The following is an 18,295-nucleotide window of genomic DNA, read 5'->3' on the forward strand; positions in this document are numbered from 1 at the left end:
AATTTACCTCTTTCATGTTTACATGGATGGAGCTGGAACATATCCTTCTTAGCAAAGTATCTCAGGAATGGAAGAAAAAGTATCCAATGTACTCAGCCCTACTATGAAGCTAAATTACATCTTTCATATGAAGGCTATAACCCAACTATAGCACAAGACTATGAGGAAAGGACCAAGGAAGGGGAAGGGAGGAGGGAGGTTAGGGTAGAGGGAGGGTAGTGGGTGGGGCCACACCTATGGTGCATCTTAGAATGGGTACAGGCGAAACTTACTAAAGGCAGAAAAGAAATGTCTACATACAATAACTAAGAAAATGCCATGAAGGCTACGTTGAACAGTTTGATGGGAATATTTCAGATTGTATATGAAACCAGCACATTGTACCCCTTGATTGCACTAATGTACACAGCTATGATTTAACAATTAAAAAAAAAAAAGAATTTAAGGTAGAAGGTGACCTCCTGCCCAGCTCACGGTGCTGATGGTGATGACAACAGCAGCCAGTAGTTTACTGGGCACTTGCCTCGTACTGGGTGCTGCTCTGGACTCTGTACACTCGTTAGCTCATTTACTCTAACTGTGACCCTTTTGTCACCTATCGCTCAGCAAGTAAAAAAACCAAAGCTCAGAGGATGAGTTTTTTGCCCAAAGTCAACCTGTACTATTTGAACCCACTTACAACCTACTAATGCCAGGCACACAATTTTTATTTATTTATTTTTTTTATGTCTTTTATCTCTATGATCTACATAAGAATTATCTAAGTGTCTCAATTTATATTAAGTGTGAAGTTCATCCGTTGTGCCATGCCAGAAATAAAAGTTCCCACCTGCTCTTATTATCTATACTAACGGGATAAGGAAAGTGGCCCTCAAGAAACCACTGCTTTTCTGACAAAGTAATAATGACAGGAAAAATAGTGTCTGTGTTTTTTCAGTAACCTGGGGCAGAATTTCCAAATGAATTTCTTTCTGAAAGCTAATCTGAAAGGTACATTAATATACTTTCAGTGTTTGAGATTCAGAGATTTTTCCAGTTCTCTTTAAATGACTTTGATTTGATTATGATATGTTCTGAATTAGAAAATTTTAAGATCGTTGAAGTTCATTATACTTGAACTTTAAAAAAAAAAAAAAAGAAAACAGGCCAGCTCACACCTGTAATCCCAGCACTCTAGGAGGCTGGGGCAGGTGAATCGTCTGAGCTCAACAGTTCAAGACCAGTCTGAGCAAGAGTGAGACTTGGTTTCTGTTAAAAACAGAAAAAAATTTAGCCAGGCACGGTAGCAGGTGCCTGCAGTTCCAGCTATTCAGGAGGCTGAGGCAGGAGATAATTCGAGCCCAAGTGTTTGGTGTTGCTGTGAACTGTGGTGGCGCCACGCACGGCACTCTACTCAGGGCACAGAGTAAGATTCTGTCTCAGAAAAAAAAAGAGAGAAAGAGAAAATGTATATAAAGAAATTCAAGGAATGAATTTTGATGCGGCTGTATACTTAGGTTATTGAATCTTCCAACCACTGGACATAGGTTGAGGTGCAATCATAAATCTTACTTACTTACTAAAGCTTATTACACCAACTATGGCTGTGGGAACTGGGTAGAGTTTTTGGTGGATTTTGTTTCTTTTAAAGATTGAAGGTACTATGCTTTTTACCCTATAAAAGTTTATGTTAGACATCAGAGAACAAATCCTTTGATGCCTCTCTCCAGCCTGTCAGGTTTAGGGGAGAATAATAAGCATCATAGGAAGATATGACCTAAGAACAGATCTCCCAAGTAGGATATATCTGTGTTTTAGTGTATTTTATTGCTGTTTGCTATGTATGCAAATTTTTGAACACCTCAGAAAAACCTTTCTGAAAATACCAGTCACGGGCGGCACCTGTGGCTCAGTCGGTAAGGTGCCAGCCCCATATACCAAGGGTGGCGGGTTCAAACCCGGCCCCGGCTGAACTGCAACAAAAAAATAGCCGGGTGTTGTGGTGGGTGCCTGTAGTCCCAGCTTCTCAGGAGGCTGAGGCAAGAGAATCGCTTAAGCCCAGGAGTTGGAGGTTGCTGTGAGCTGTGTGATGCCATGGCACTCTACCGAGGGCCATAAAGTGAGACTCTGTCTCTACAAGAGAAAACAAAGAAAATACCAGTCACCCCATACTGATGACTAATCTTGACTGACACAGCAAGACTTCAGTTATTGTGAATGGCCTGAGTGCCATCCACTCACCTGCTATGCTTTTCCATGGGATACACTACGTATGTGTCAACTCTCTGATATTCCGATTAACCTCTTGAGTTTTGGTTTGCCTTTCAGTTGACCATAGTCGGATTAAACTACATCAAGAAGATAATGACTATATCAATGCTAGTTTGATAAAAATGGAAGAAGCCCAGAGGAGTTACATTCTTACCCAGGTAAACAGGTTGTCTGTATTTTTTTAGTGTTAAGAGTTTTAGAGTGCTGTTAGCTACACTGCAAATAAAATCTGCCACATCCCTAAGAAGGTCTGGTTTTAAACAAACCAAAAAGCAACAAGTGAGGGGGAAAAAATATCTCACTTTAGAGGCTTAGTTTGTTTGGAACACTGACCTTTTGGGGGAAGTATGGTATGATATTGCAGGGAATGAGTGCTTATAGAAAGCATTATTAACATGTCAGAATTGCCCGGAGTCTGTTGACAGAGGCAGCTGAGCTGTGGCTAGGGGAAGGCCTGCAGCTGTGTTGATTCCAGAAGACTTTGCACTGAACACTTCCCTTCCCGTTGGCAAATCTGAGAGAGTTAGCACTAGATGGGAATCTTTGTTCAGGCAGCCACTCAGAACAACCTCAGCAGGTCCTCGTTCTGTGGCTCAGAAAAAAAGGATCATTAGATCATGTGAACAAGCGTGAAAAATCCACTTTAAATTCCTATTGGCTTTTGGCATCTTTATGGAGAAAAAGTCCTGAGAGTGGTTTAATGATTGAGCCTCTTATAAAGCACTTAATGGAATGTGATCAAAAGACCACAGTTGTCTGGGAAAGCGGATAAAGGAATTTCTTTTTAATTAATTTTCTTAAGCCTTAACCCGTTATCTGTTAGTTGATCTAAACAGTCTAAGTTTCTTGTTCTCTTTTTCATCATAATTTTTGTTTTCCCATTCCATATCATCTTCTCAGTCTTACCTGTGGGCAGCGAGTTAGATGAGGGCTTATCCAGCCAAGGTTTTGATCTTGTCCCAGGTCCTCCCGGTCCATGACCAAAATCAGCCCAGATGCCTCCCAGTCAGTGTGTAAACATTACCCAAGCTGTGTGAGTCCCCTGGGGCCAGGGAGGAGGTTCTTAGTGTATGAATACAGGCCAGGCTTTTAGCAGGCCCAGAGCCCCTGGTCTTTCTAACACCTTGAGGGTGTTTAGAGTGGGCTGGTTAGTGCGGTGTGCGTGCCTAAGGGTGGCAAACTGGTGGGAAGAAGCTGAAGCAAAAGTGGCTTCTTGAGAACTTCTCTTTTTGGAGAAATCCAATTTGCTACTTACCCATTTCAGCCATTCAGCTTAGGCATGGAGGTCTGGAAGTTCTTCATGTGGCTGTTGGAGGGTGTATAAAGTCAAAGGTAGCATTAAGGAAATCACTATGGAAACATATACTATACCGCTGTCCTGCTTACTCACGCACTAGCAGTTCCTTGGGACATGTGAAGTTCTGTCCTATTTGTAAGATGGCACCCGGGATGTTGGTAAGCTGCTTACACTGTCTCCCTTTGCCCTGGGATTTACAAAAAGAATCAAAGCAGGGTGCTAAAGGAGCACCCTTAGATGCTGTTACTGAAACATTTCCCAAGCCCCCAAACCCTTCCCATTTTTTATTTTCAATGTTGTTTATTATGCAAATAATGCAAGTACCTATTCTGTTTTAAAAGTCAGAAGTATAGAGGACTAGAGAATAATGTCTAAGGACTCCTTCTTCTCCCCCGTGAAGTATCAGCTGAGTGTGAGGTGTGCCCTTGCAAGTTGTATGTGACCATCATCTTTTAGATGCATTCTAAACCGGGGTGGTGTTGGGGGAAGGGAGGGCCCTGAGTGAGTAGCTGAGAGCAATGACTGGGGGCCTCATGGCCGGGGTGGAGGGATGGAAGGTCCAGTTGGTTAACAGGTGCCATGAGATTTCTGGCCGCCAGGAGCTGTTTTCTTATTACCTGGGGAGAAAAGGTTGCCTGTGTGTTCTGCTGACTTGTCTGGTTCAGTGAGTTCTAGATGAGTTCTGGGAGGAGTGAGAGGGCACTGAGGGCTAGTTTGGTCAAGCAGAGTGTCACCAGACCTAAAGGACAGTTATTTAAAGAAAAAGGAGAAGCTGAGTTGAAATAGGTGAGAAGTGTTGCTGGCCCAAGGAATGACAGGCTCTGATGTGGGTGATACACAGTGTCCCTTCCAGGCAGTCCTAACAGTTGAGACAAACTGGACATTTGTACCCTGTGCCCACGGCCAGCCCACTGTGCCCCTGTGACAGTGTACTGCTTGTGCCGCCTGAATGACCATTGTGTGTCTACTCTCTTCAGTTCCTTGGTCTCAGGATGAAGACTGTGGTCAGGGCCATCATTACTAAGAACAGTAGCTGACATTTTCTCAGGTACTTAGGACATTCCAGGGACTGTGCCAAGCGCTTTGTATATGTGAATATAGTTAATTTTCACAAGCCTGTGAATAGGTACTGTTGTTAGGTAAGATAAGATGGGGAAACTGAGGCATGGAGAGGGGAAATGACTTGTCCAAGGTCCCAGATGATAAGTGATTGGAGCTGGGGGTCAAATCAAAGGTCCCCCCCACACTGCCTCTCACCTGCACCTGAGAGTTTTGTCCTATAATGCACCTGCCTTGAGGAATGAGTCTCATGGGGCCCCTCAGCCAGCCACCCCAAGCCAAAAAACAGAATCAACAATTTCTGACCTAGGTGGTCAGCCCTGAACTGAGATGTGCAAATGATCTTTCACTGTGTGGCTGAAAATAGAACTGTGGTGCTGACCACTAGGCAGGGAGAGGCAGGTCCCTGTCTGTCCCAGCCTCAGTCACCACTCTACCTCAGCTGGTGAGGACCCAAGGGCACTGTCCTCTGCTGACCACCAAGGTGAGCTCCCACTATAGTATGTTTATGTTTCCCATGTCACACGTTGTGTAATTGTATGTTTGCAGGGCCCTTTGCCTAATACATGTGGGCACTTCTGGGAGATGGTGTGGGAGCAGAAAAGCAGGGGTGTTGTCATGCTCAACAGAGTGATGGAGAAGGGGTCGGTAAGTCGTGGATTCATTTGCTCTTTATGTCACCTGTGTATACACGTGTACCAGTCTGTAAAGTTACCATTTTTTTCGGAATTTATTTTTTTTTATTGCTTTGGTATTTTCCCTAGTATCATTTTTATTTTTAAAAAGAAGCACTATATAGCCGGGTGTTGTGGCGGGCGCCTGTAGTCCCAGCTGCTCGGGAGGCTGAGGCAAGAGAATCGCGTAAGCCCAAGAGTTAGAGGTTGCTGTGAGCCGTGTGACGCCACGGCACTCTACCCGAGGGCGGTACAGTGAGACTCTGTCTCTACAAAAAAAAAAAAAAAAAAAAAGAAACACTATAAAAAGATGTGTTGTAAACAAGTCACTTAAGTGATAAAAGGGTATAAAATTGCCCTTGACGCCTTCCTGCCCTTGTCGCCAGTGGTCAGTGTTTGCAGAGTTCGATGTGTGTGTGCTGTTTTCCTCTCACCTGGGCTTCCTGTGCTGCTATTGTTACATCATTATGGAATTGTGTGAATGCAGGTTTATTTTGAAAAGGAAGGTTTTGGTGTATCTTCTTCATCCTGGTTTTTTGGCTGGAAGAGTGTGCCTCTTTCTGAACTTGCCCTGCTGAGCTGCAGGAGCCCCTGGGCTCTCGGTGCTGGTGCTTCCACAGACACCTGGGCCCTCTCTTCTGAGTGGATGTGGTCTGCTTGTGCGCTTTGGGGTCCTTGGCATTCCACATTCTTTGCAACTCTTAAAACATTCCTCAGGATAGTATGTGGACATGACGTGTATATTTGGGCAGGCAACCACCCCTCATGCCTTTGTGCCTCTAGCTGTCCTCTACCTGTTGATGTGGTCCCCCCAGTCCATCCTGCGTCATGCTTCCAGAATGATCTTTCTCCCACAAGCCTGACCACAGCTTTTCCCAGCTGGAAACCCTCCCTCGGCTCCCCCTCACCAGCCAGTATAGAATGTGGCTTACAGAACCCTGCCTATCTGGCCTAGGTCTCCAGACCTGGATGGCTCCTCACTCCACACTCCAGCCAGGAGAAACTTTCTCTTTTTAGTTGCTTACCATGTGCTCCAGGCTGAGGAATAGCGGTGCCCATGCTCACCCCGCTCCCAGGCACCCTCAGGTGGCTGTCCTTAACTCAGCCGCTAGCCAGCATGCTCCCATACCCTCCTCACTCTGTTGGGATGGCCTTCTTGTTAACAGCCTCTCTCCTGCATCAGACTGTACACGTGCTAGCTTCTCTCCCCTCCCCTGCCCTCGTTCCTCCACTCCCCTGCCAGCACTTCTGGGGCTCCCCAGCCTTGGAGCTCATGGTCCCCAGGAGAAGATGAACTGAGGATTGTGGAGAACGGTAAGAACCTGTGACCCGGGAACAGAGAACTGGATGTCCCCAGGCCTTGCTAGGTCTGGGTGCAGCTGGGGTGCCGCTCTCAAAGCTGTCCTGGGTGCCACAGGTCACATTCATGGCTTGTCAGAAGAGTGTGAGGGCTCCAGAGAAGCCACCCCCCCAAGGAAGGAACAGTTATGTCCTTAGAGCCTAAAATATACAAGTGTAAAGAAGTAAGACATGAAAGGAAACCTTAGCAGTGAAAACTTGAAGCATTAACCACAAAGCCTTTTCCCTCCCCCACACAGAAAGAAACAGTATTAGTTACTCACATAAAATGTTCCTCTTTGGACAGCACTTGTTTAAAATCATAGGGCTTTGGGTTTAGGGGAGGTTTTTCTCTTTTTTTGCCTCAGCCCACTTTTTTTTAAAAAAAGGAAGATATGTATTTGTTCAACAATAACAGATAAGGAGTGTTCAGTTGATGGAATAATGGTGTGTCTTGTCTTAGAGAATAACATTTTCAGTGAAAGTGGTTTTTTTTTCCTCTCTCTTCAGTGGTTTGATTAGTAAAACATGAAGTTACAAATGTGAAGCAAATCACCACCTTTCACCACTCTTGTCAGCAATTCGGAATAAAGTAATAAAACATTAGTTCCCCTGGCACGTGCTCTGCACGGGAGAGATGGACACGCGGTGGCCCGTGAGAAGAGGGCGCAGCCCAGGTGTTGGCTTCTGACCCTTAGCACTGCTGACATCGGGCCGGGTCATTTTTTGCTTGGCGGTTGGGGTATTGCTGTGCTTTGCATTGTAGGAGGCTTGGCAGCCTCTCTGAGGCCAGTACTGCCCCATCCCAGGATGTGGCAGTCACCTCCAGATTTTAGCTAATGTCCCCGCCAGGCACAGTTGCCCCTGGTTGGGAAGTTCTAGATGATATTGAGAGCTAGAAATTTTGAAGCAAAACATTTATTCAAAAATCATCAGTTATGGTAGCATTTGCTTTGTATTTATTTACTTCCTTGTTGCTAAAAGTTCTGGTAAAACCTCTTTGCTGTGAGTAGCACATGGTTCTTTTAGCAGCTGTTGTGGCATTGCCCTAATCTTGGTGGTCTCCCACCCATGGCTGACCATGAATGGATCATAGATCCACAGGGACAACCCTTCCCTTTGGATTACTTTGCTGACCATCAAGAAACATGGCTGGGCCCTTATAGTTTACTCTGATAATGTGATAGCAGTCCCTGTTTGCCTCTTTAAGTATTCCATTCCACTCATGGTTATTTGGATGTGCAAATTGGCACTTTTTTGAGACAGAGTCTCACTTTGTCACCCTTGGTAGAGTGCTGTGGCGTCACAGCTCACAACAACCTCCAACTCTTGGGCTCAAGCCATTCTCTGCCTAAGCCTCCTGAGTAGCTGGGACTACAGGCACCCACAACACCGCCCAGCTATTTTTAGAGATGGAGTCTCACTTTTGCTCAGGCTAGTCTCGAACCTGTGAGCTCAGAGCAATCCAACTGCCTCGGCCTCCCAGAGTGCTAGTATTACAGGCGTGAGTCACCACGCAGAGCCTGTGGTTTGAGATTCTTAAAGTTCCACCTCAACATTATCACTCTCAGAGTCCTGGGTAGGAAAAATCATGAGAAGTCATAGTGTCTTATTGGCTTAGCTGACCTAATTATAAACAATCCACACAGCCCATGGTAAAACCAGGTTGGGAGAGTTTTCATTTAATGCATATTTGGGTTTTTGTTTACTTTCTTCAGCAAATAGTGTAGGATGCTCCCTCTTATTTTTGGCACACCTGCCTATTACCTTCTGGAACCCCATGCTTCCTAGAAGCCCGTTGCACAGAAGATTGTGTGTGTTAGACTAGGGTCATTCAATTGGCCGTAGTTCTCATTGGTTCAGTTTTAAAACTGACTTTAGACATGTTGGTATAGAGCAGTGTTTTCCAGCTGTTTTTTTTTATTTTTTTTATTTTTTTAAGAGACAGAGTCTCAGTTTGTTGCCCTTGGCAGAATGCCATAGCGTCACAGCTCACAGCAAACTCCAGCTCTTGGACTTAGGCGATTCTCTTGCCTCAGCCTCCCGAGTAGCTGGGACTACGGTACCCGCTACAACGCCCGGCTATTTATTTTGTTGTTGCAGTTTGGCTGGGGCTGGGTTTGAACCCGCCACCTTCGGTATATGGGGCCGGCACCCTACTCACTGAGCCATAGGCGCCGCCTCCAACTGTTTGTGAACAGTTGAACCTATAGTGAAACTTCCGTAGTATACTTAAATTACATTGATCAAAAAGAACCAGTAAAGAAAAGAATATGCTTACTGTGCTTTGAACTTCTTTTGAAAATTAATGATCTTTAAAATTTTTCATGGCACACTGGTTGAAAATCACTGGCATAGAGTGTGCATTTGGGTGACGGTCGAGTTGTGGTGGTTGCTTAGACCTGGGGAGTAACAAGGCAGGCTTACTCTACCATTGCAGGACACCACCTGGGTCTCTCCTGGAAGCCCTGCTGAAGCAGGTTTGCTCTCAGGAGCTTTGGTGCACAAGACACTGCATTTTGTACCATGAAGTACCTTACGGATTCATTCATCTCTCCTGCTCCGCTTACTTCTATTTGGTAACAGTTCTTTGGGAAAACCAAATCGTGCATCCCAGGGTCACTGTGGATGACTTCAATAGATTTTTCTTCCCATTGCCTAGTAATTAGTTTGGGAAAGCCCCAAGGACTGTCTCTAACATCTGCCTTCATGGTGGAAATGGCAGCTATAAGACCCGCCCCAGTGTGTTGGCCCCTCCATGTTCCTGTCTGGTGCCAACCCGAGTCTGGGCTCACTTGGAATCTTGGTGAGGGACGGCTTTCCAGTAAAAATCAGTCTCCTTTTTAAGTCCACATGTATCAGCATAATAGGATAACTGGAATTAGTGACCTCGCGGTCTAATTTTCTTTTAATTTTGTATGTTTAAAACAAAAATTTCTACAGGAAATACCAAGAGAGCCGGGCATAACATGTTGTATAAATGCCTAAGTGTTCTTGGAACATACATATTGGGTGATAGTTGTAGGACAGAATTCCTCAGTTGTAGAGTTCCAAGTCTTGGTTTTTACCTAGACGATACATAGAGCAGTGTTTTTCAACCTTTTTTGTCTCAGCACACTTGAATGTACAGTTGACCGCGGCACACTTAAACTATGTTTATAAAAAAAAAAGGGAATAAAAAAAGAATATGTTTACTGTGAACTATGTTTATCAAAAAAAAAAATATGTTTACTGTGTTTTGAACTTCTTTTGAAAATAATTTAATGATCTTTAAAAATGTTCACGGCACACCTGAGATTCTCTCATAGCACACGAGTGTGCTGTGGCACCCGGGTTGAAAATCACTGTTGTAGAGGTTTATTAGCCTTTATATTCAGTTTGGAGAGTGAATGCTTGGTGCACAGAGGGGAGATTTAAAAGATTCCTCTGTCCTGCTCCTGAGACAGGAACACTGGCCTCCTCTTCCTCTGCAACAGCGGGCCCTTTGGCCTTTCTGATCTCTGCTTCCTTCTCTCTCTGCTCACTGTGTTGAGTGTCTACTGCTGCACCGGTGGGTCTGGAACCTACCAGGTCAGTCTCTTTGTTTCTGGGGTCTGGAGGCATCACAAACTCTCATTGTTGGAATAAATACACATTCACGTTCTTCTGAGGGCTGGCTTTTGGCTGCCTAACCCACTCTGGCTGAGCAAGGGTCTTCCCATACACCTAATGCCTTTGCATCTGGAGTGGCAGAATTACTTTGATGCTGCACATTGCCCCCTCCGAGGAGTTCGTCTTTGGCAGCTCTTCACTGATGTGGCAGGTAACACGGGCTGAGACTTTAAACAGGCAGTTGAAGTTCGATGCTGTGCTGGCATCACAGCCGGTATCTCCTAATTTATCTATCTCATTATTTGCTTTAGTTTTATTGGCGGGCGGGGGGCAAGGGAGAGGGGCAGCTTTCAGCTCATTAGAGCAGGCAGGGCCAGTAGGCATCTGTGGTTCTGAATTCACCCTCCTCATCGCCCCAGACCATGCCACAGTTCCTGGGCCTGCTGCCAGAGTGGGCTGTGATTGGGCTTCCACTGGCCTCTTCTCCAGCTGTTCCTCCAAGCCTAGCAGTCACTCCCTAGCCTAGGACATCCTAATTGTCCTTCAAAACCTTCCCTTTCCATAGAGTTTTCTCTGGTCTCTTTGCTGCAAGCTCACGCAGCCCAGAACACTTCCCTCTCTGTACTCTTGCAGCACATCTGTACTGTTTTCCCTTCAGCCCTAAGTCCACTTTTCTCTTCTGGGCACAACAGTATCTCTTGATGACACAGGGCCGGCCCTAAAGTGGCTTCCTTCACTCACACCATCCTTTGCCCCCGAGGCTATATTGAGTGGACCAGTGCTTATGAACTACAAGTGTCACTTACCAAAGAGCTGTTTACATGCTGACACTTGGTTGGACAAGAATCATGAGGTCTTTGAGGCTTTTCCAGGCTCATGGTCAGTCCTTCTGGCTCACAGACCCAGCCGTCAGCTTATCGTTTTTGTCCAAAACATTCCTCTGCAAGCCAAAACATTTGAATAAATGATGCAGGCCAGGTATGGTCTGCTAAAAATAGAAAAAGTTAGCCAGGCATTGTGTCTCAGCTATTAGGAGGCTGAAGCAAGAGGATTGTTTGAGCCTAGGAGTTTGAGGTTGCTGTGAGTTAGGCTGACACCAGTGTTCCAGCGTGCATGATAGAGTGAAACTCTGTCTCAAAAAAAAAAAAAAGACAGAAAGAAAGAAAAGTGGTGCAGAAACTTAATTCAAGTAAAGTACATCACCAAACTTGAGCCAAATAGTTTTTCTAAGACTCCAAATGAAACCCAACCTTTATGACTTTGCATGTTTTAAAGAAAACTTGATTGCGCTACATTTAAATTGAAAACATCAAATAGTTTCTGAAATTATCAAAATAGAGCATCGGAAGTATTTTTCTGAGCTATTCTGAACTGAACCAAACCAGAATGAAATCCCAAACCCTAAGGAGCCCCTCTGCGCCTTCTCTGAAAGTTTGCACCTGGTTACAGCTCTTCACTCTTCCCAGAGGGCTTCCCCTGTTGTCTCTTCAGTCTTGTTTTCAGTTGCCTGTGAGTTTTCTTTGCAGAGCAAGGCACCCGCACTCCGCACCAGCAGCCCACCCAAGTCCTTGGTAATGTTGGAACTGGCTATATGAAGGAGTTTGTGAAAGACAAAGCTCTTTGTGCAATCTGGCTTCACCTCATAGGTGACAAAGGGTTAGATGCCTGCAGCATCTCATTGCTATGGATAACCAAGGGCCCCTGGATTTGGAAGTCTGAGCCCTGTCTGCACAGCCAGCCCTGGTGTCATATACCCCGCCCCCCATCTCCCCGAGAGACCTGCAACTGCCCTAACCACAACTTCCATGTTCAGAAAACCCCAGGCCATTGGGTTATCATAAAGCTCATGGAATGTTCTCCACACTTCTTGCTATAGGAAAACAGTTGCTAACAATAATTCGATGTTATTTCCTTCCCTAGTTAAAATGTGCACAGTACTGGCCACAAAAAGAAGAAAAAGAAATGATCTTTGAAGACACAAATCTGAAATTAACATTGATCTCTGAAGACATCAAGTCATATTATACAGTACGGCAATTAGAATTGGAAAACCTGACAGTAAGTGTGGCCTGCGCTTCAGAGCTTCGGGCAGGCACTGGGTTGAGATGTCGCCTTCCTTGCATGGTGTTTCCTAGCACTGGTGTTCCCAGGTTATGTAGACCCCGAGCAAGATGTGGTTTGGGCCCACTTCCCTGCACTCCCTTAAAAAAAAAAAAAAAAAGTCATTTGAGCACTGTGGTGAGCAGAGCATATGTGTGTGGCACCTACCAAGTGACCAGCAGAGTGCCCGGGGACAACAGAGGCCATAGGTGTCACCTCCTTCACAGAGCACTCTCTCTAAACTTTAATGCTAGCTAATACCAATTCTCAGGAAAAAGGGAGTTTCTTATCTAAAAATCACCGATTGCTGCCTGTGCAACTTCAGAGGGAATGAAGTAGCAGCTGCAAGTTCAACACCCGCGGGGCATCCTGCCTTCCTTGTGGAGTTCAGTCCCCTAGTCTGAAGTGAGGGAAGAAGGGCCTGCCAGGCTGATTCCAGTTTCCTAGCCATGGAAGCTTTCTAGGTGAGGTCTTGTGTTTATTTATTGTGGGAAAAATTTATAACATCAGCTTCTGACACTGTGCTAAGTGGCACTGCCCCCAACAGCCCTACCCCTGGGGATTGGGAATAATTCTCCTGGAGCCACAACTTAGAGGAAGCCAGGCCAGTGCTGAGAACAGTGAAGGGAGCTCCAGGCGGTGCCTGGGATGCCAGTAACCTGGGGGTTGGCCACTAGCTCTGCAACCCAGCTGCCTGAGGTTGAGTCCCAGCCCCTCTTGATCAGTCACTCAGGCTTAAAGCAAGGGACATCACCTCTCAACGGTGGCTCAGTTTCTTCTTCTGTTTGATTCGGGTTTGTGAGGGTTCCGGGAGGTCCCACGTGGGAAGGGTTGGACTAGTATCAGGCTCAGAGCACTTGCCCAGAAAAAGGGTATCTGGTACCATGGAGGGCATCACCTGGGCTTGCCTGGGGGAGCAGGCTACAGTCATAGTCTAAAGAGGAGTGGGGTGGTGGAGAGCCCTGGCAGTGGGGCTCCCTGGGCTGTATGGAGGGCAGGGCTCTGCTTCTGGGTTAATCTGCGTCTTCACTTTCCACGCACTGCTTAGTCGGCATGGCTTCTGTTACTCACTTTGTAGTTAGTTGGAAGTAATATCTAGAATTTAGCTCAGGTTACCGGGAAGTGGAGCAGAGGTTGGAGCTGTGTGGCCTCTGAGGAATGCAGCAGGCCAGCTGCTGTGATCAGGGTGATGCCGCCCGTCCCCCCACAGCCGCATGGAGGGCGGAGGCATTTGACGGAGGGTCCCCAGCATCACGTTGGCTGCATGTTGGAATGTGCCTGCAGGATTGTGGAGTATTTTGCAGACACTTTAAAAAAAATACTTCTAGCACTTGCAAGCCTGAGATTAAGAGTGACTTCGGGTAAACGCCTGCTTGGTGAGGGAGGCTGCGTTTCAAGCATTTCGAGGTTTGTGATTTTTGCTTGGTGGGGCAAAACAGCCAGCTCATAGGGTTTGATGTTAGGACCTGTTTGCTCCAACTGACTTTGTTTTTGAAAAGACTTTTCTCATCCATGGGTGTCTTTTCAAACACTGGCCTAGAATGAACGCTTTGAGGAGGGTGGGCATGTATGAGGGAGGGTGTCAACAGGAGAGAACCTACACCTTTTTAAAGATTGAAAGAAAAATTGCTTTTGGCATGCCTTCTTATTCAGTTTTAAAAGTATTTTTTAAGTGCCTGTCTTTCTCCCCCAAAATAGAAAAGGTATTTCTTTCTCTTAAATGCCATTAAATGGAGATCATTTTCTAGGGAGGAAAGAATAGAACTGCTTGGCGTGGTCCTACCCATTATCCTAACGTGCGGGTTTCTCCTGGTTCTGCAGAAGATGTCAAGTATGTTTGATAGTGAGTCAGGGGAGGCCATAGTTACTGTGCTGCATCTCTGTGAGGACAAAGTATCACCTTCGTCCTTATGGGCCTGGCCTGGTGGCTGTCACATGATGGACATGTTTTGGACATTTGCTGGACGAAGGAAAGCATTTGTAAGCAGGTGTCTGCCCTAAAGCAGCATTTCACCATTAGCTGCTCTTTTTTTTTTTTTATTTTTGCCATTTTATTTTTGTATGTGTACACATTTGCTTAAACTTAGTGAATTTCTAGGCCAGGTTCAGGTAATTGAAGGGACTTTATAAGTAGTTTATATTGTCTAGATCCAAGGTACCATTAGCTGCTCTTGAGGTGGTCATGGTGTCATGTAGCAGGGAGACCCTTGAGGTGGGCATGGCAGCCTTCTTGTCTTGAGCGTTCTCCCAACGGTGAGAATTACCTTTTATCCTGGCCCACTAGAAGGCTTGTGGAAGGAATAGAGCCATCTGGGCTGGCCATTCTTTCTTCTGCTCCTCAAGGGCAGACCATTCTGGGGGAAGAAACGTTTTGGGACAAGGGCTGAGGTCCTCCTTCAAAGGGGTCTGGAGCAGGCTCTAAACGTGGCTCTCCCCCTGTGAGCCTCGGCCTCCTCCTCAGGAGAGTGGAAACAGTGGGAGTCCCTGCCTGCAGGGTTGGTGGGAGGATGCAGGGCCAGTGCACCAGCACACTGTCAACTCACTGTCAACTGCTGCCACTCCTGTCATAGCCCCTTCATGACCGTCTCCTCAGCTGGGTGTTGAGCCGCATGTTGCAACTTCGGATGCTCAGTTGGTTACCTTTTTCTCTAAAATGACAATCCTCTGAAACTTCCAAATAGTCTTGAAAAATCTTGAGTTGCCCAGAGCTGGTGCCCCACACATGCAGTGACATTTTCACTGTCACAGGAAGCCTTGTAGGGATCTAGGATTCTCATGGGCAGCAGCACAGTGTCGTTGTGACTTGTGAGGCAGAGAGAAGAAACCAATCATAACCAGGGAGACCGTGGAAGTGATAGGGACATTGGAGAAAAGAGATGAGGAGACAGTTCCATCCCGAGGGACAGTAAAATCTGAGCAGGATCCCCTTGCAAGTCCGTGTCAACACAGGCCTGGCACCCAGGGCTTGGTATTTGTTGACTGGGTGCAAGGACCCTGGGAGAAAATCTGAGAATAGTTAGGTGCACGCAAAGTCACTCCGTATGTCTTGGAATTTGTACAGATGAGTCTTTCAGAATCACCTTTGAGTATTTTTCTCTTTCAGACTCAAGAAACTCGGGAGATATTACATTTCCACTATACCACATGGCCTGACTTTGGAGTCCCTGAATCACCAGCCTCATTCCTGAACTTTTTGTTCAAAGTCCGAGAGTCGGGCTCACTTGACCCAGAGCACGGCCCCATTGTGGTGCACTGCAGCGCCGGCATCGGCAGGTCAGGGACCTTCTGTCTGGCCGACACCTGCCTCTTGCTGGTAAGAAGGCCCTTGCAGGTATAGGCGTTTGAACTCCCGCCTTGGCCTGACCACAGCTCCTTTGTTACTGTCTCCGCAAGTGCATTTCCTCAGCTTTGACCTCCACTTTGTAACAGCTTCTCCCCTGTGAAAGGAGCTTTGTCCTAAATGGCTTTGTTTGCAGGGATGTTCCTAATTGTAACATGGAATCCAGACAGAGCCAAAGAATCTTCTTCCCTCTAATTCTTAACTCTTTTAAACCTGTGCTCACATGGTCCTGATTTTGTGCATCTTCTCACATTTTCTAGAATTCCTCTGCCTCCCTGCTATGGTTCTTCCTAAGTAGAAATGGAGCTCTCCTCTTCAGAAACGTGGAAAGTCATGTTGGACCTGGGTGATTGTGTCTTCTGCTTGACTTTCAGATGGACAAAAGGAAAGACCCTTCCTCTGTTGATATCAAGAAAGTACTGTTAGAAATGAGGAAATTTCGGATGGGTCTGATCCAAACAGCCGACCAGCTGCGCTTCTCCTACCTGGCTGTGATCGAAGGTGCCAAGTTCATCATGGGAGACTCCTCGGTGCAGGTCAGCATCACTTTCGCTTTCATCCAAGTGTGATGGTTTTAAGTTTTTGTCTTTGAAGGTGCCTTTCTGTTGTAAGAATTCAAATACTGCCACATGTCAGGAAATAACTACCCTTCATGTTTAAAATAGCTAGAAAGGTGTCAAAGTATTCGCCACGTTCCAGTTTCTGCCATAGAAGTGCTCATGTATTGAACACTGATAGGAGGAATAGACTATTTTTGAAAGATTTTATCTTCCAAGGCTATGGCTGGAGCCCAGAGAAGCCAAGAGCTCCTCACCAAGGCGTCATTTCTGCTTACTAAGAGGGGAGTGGATTTCCTGACAAACCAGCCAAAAGCTAACACTAATGGGACTTCCTCTTGCTGCTCTTTCAAGGATCAGTGGAAAGAGCTCTCCCACGAGGACCTGGAGCCCCCACCCGAGCACGTACCCCCACCTCCCCGGCCACCCAAACGTATCCTAGAGCCACACAATGGGAAATGCAAGGACTTCTTCCCAAACCACCAGTGGGTAAAGGATGAGACTGAAGAGGATAAAGACTGCCCCATCGAGGAAGAAATCAGAAGCCCCTTGAATGTCCCCTACAGCGTGGAGAGGTAATGTGAGGGGGTCCCATTTTGTTGGGGGTGAGGGGAAATGACCTTCTGTTGTAGAAACACATGCTGGTATTGAAATACTATGGATGCTGCCTCCCCTGGGAAAGCAAAGCTTCCACATCCTTGGAAAATGGGCTCCTACAACCGCAGTTGTCATAGGCAGGTTTGGGGCTCAGCGCAGCCCTGGGAAGTGAATGACTTCGGTAGGGTTCTAGCGCCACCTTGCGGTGCTTGTTGGAACAAGAGGCTTGGTGCCGCTGAGTAGGGTGTTCCCGTGGCAGTGCCTTCCCCCAGGTGTCTGCCAGTCCTGACGTTTGATATCCAGGTCTGACCATGTACCTTCAGCCCCCACAGTGGTCCTTTGGGGAACTTAAACTTTTCAAGTAGTCTTGATTACATTAATTGCCATCTTCCTTTCGATCTGATGAACCTTTGATGGATGTGGAATACTAAGGTAACTAGAACATGTCTAGAACCTATGTTCTAGAATCTAGACCAAGTTGTGGATGGCCCTGCAGGGAAGCTTGCAGAATGAGTTCAAGTTAGCTCAGCCTTAGACTGCTAGTGGCAGTGCCCTTGGTACCTCCTTTGTGGAGGAAAGTTGTAAGATACTGCATACTTGGGCCCAGCAGTGGTATTCATCCAGAAATCTACCCTGCAGCAGCTGTCAGGTTAGATTGTAAAGATATGTATGTATAGTTGTATTTGTTGTAGCATTGTTTATAATAGTGAAAAATTAGGGATGAGCCAATGATCTCTTCGGGGATTAAAGTATGTTTTTCCTTGTGCTGGGATATCTCGTAGCTCTTAAAAAATAAGAGCTGGGTGTACTGATGTGGCTGGGCATTGAAATTGCAGCACACGTGGTGTGACCCACAACAATGGGTCCTCCAGCAGAAGGTGATCAGTTTCCCAGCAGCTCGTAGACCCTATTCTGGGTATGGTTGCTGCCTGAAGCATCAGGGGAGGGTGGTGACAAATGAACTTCAGGCTGATACTGGCTTTGGCCTGGCATACTTGCAGGCAGAGGGGGCTGCCTTGCTGGTGTGAGTGAATATCACTCTGCTCTGTCTACATGTGGCTCGTTTTGGCCTAGATTTTGTCCCATAATAATGTTGTCCTTGCCATCCATCTTCCCCAAAGTGAGTAATGCATCTCTGCCCCTCTGATTCCTCAGCACGAGTCAAGACACTGAAGTTAGACGTCGGGTCGTGGGGGGTAGTCTGCAAGGTGCCCAGGCTTCCCTACCTGCCAAAGGGGAGCCATCACCACCCGCGGAAGAGGAGGACCACTCTCTGACTCACTGGAAGCCCTTCCTGGTCAACATGTGCATGGCCACAGTCCTCACGGCCGGCGCATACCTCTGCTACAGGGTATGTTTCCACTGACAGATGCGCTCGAGGCGCGCGAGTGCTGAAAGCGCTTGCCGCTGGCCCAGTGTTAGGATTCAGTTCTGTGGAGCATCTGAGCCAGTCTCAGAAGAAACAGATCAAAGGTTTTTAAAGTCTGGAACT

General features: G+C 46.5%; 1 protein-coding gene across 2 annotated transcripts in view; it reads left to right on the plus strand.

The window, feature by feature from the left end:
- PTPN1 (protein tyrosine phosphatase non-receptor type 1) overlaps nucleotides 1-18,295 on the plus strand; it is a 71,217-nt gene that overhangs the window by 49,293 nt on the left and 3,629 nt on the right. For both annotated transcript variants that reach the window (XM_053573624.1, XM_053573626.1), the window contains 7 exons: nucleotides 2,308-2,408; nucleotides 5,156-5,254; nucleotides 12,130-12,267; nucleotides 15,413-15,622; nucleotides 16,024-16,185; nucleotides 16,561-16,781; nucleotides 17,959-18,154. In XM_053573624.1, the coding sequence (XP_053429599.1) occupies nucleotides 2,308-2,408; nucleotides 5,156-5,254; nucleotides 12,130-12,267; nucleotides 15,413-15,622; nucleotides 16,024-16,185; nucleotides 16,561-16,781; nucleotides 17,959-18,154 (1,127 nt within the window). The remainder of the gene's footprint in view (nucleotides 1-2,307; nucleotides 2,409-5,155; nucleotides 5,255-12,129; nucleotides 12,268-15,412; nucleotides 15,623-16,023; nucleotides 16,186-16,560; nucleotides 16,782-17,958; nucleotides 18,155-18,295) is intronic.

The sequence above is a fragment of the Nycticebus coucang genome, chromosome 21 (genome assembly GCF_027406575.1).
Source record: "Nycticebus coucang isolate mNycCou1 chromosome 21, mNycCou1.pri, whole genome shotgun sequence".
NCBI classification, from domain to species: Eukaryota; Metazoa; Chordata; class Mammalia; order Primates; family Lorisidae; genus Nycticebus; species Nycticebus coucang.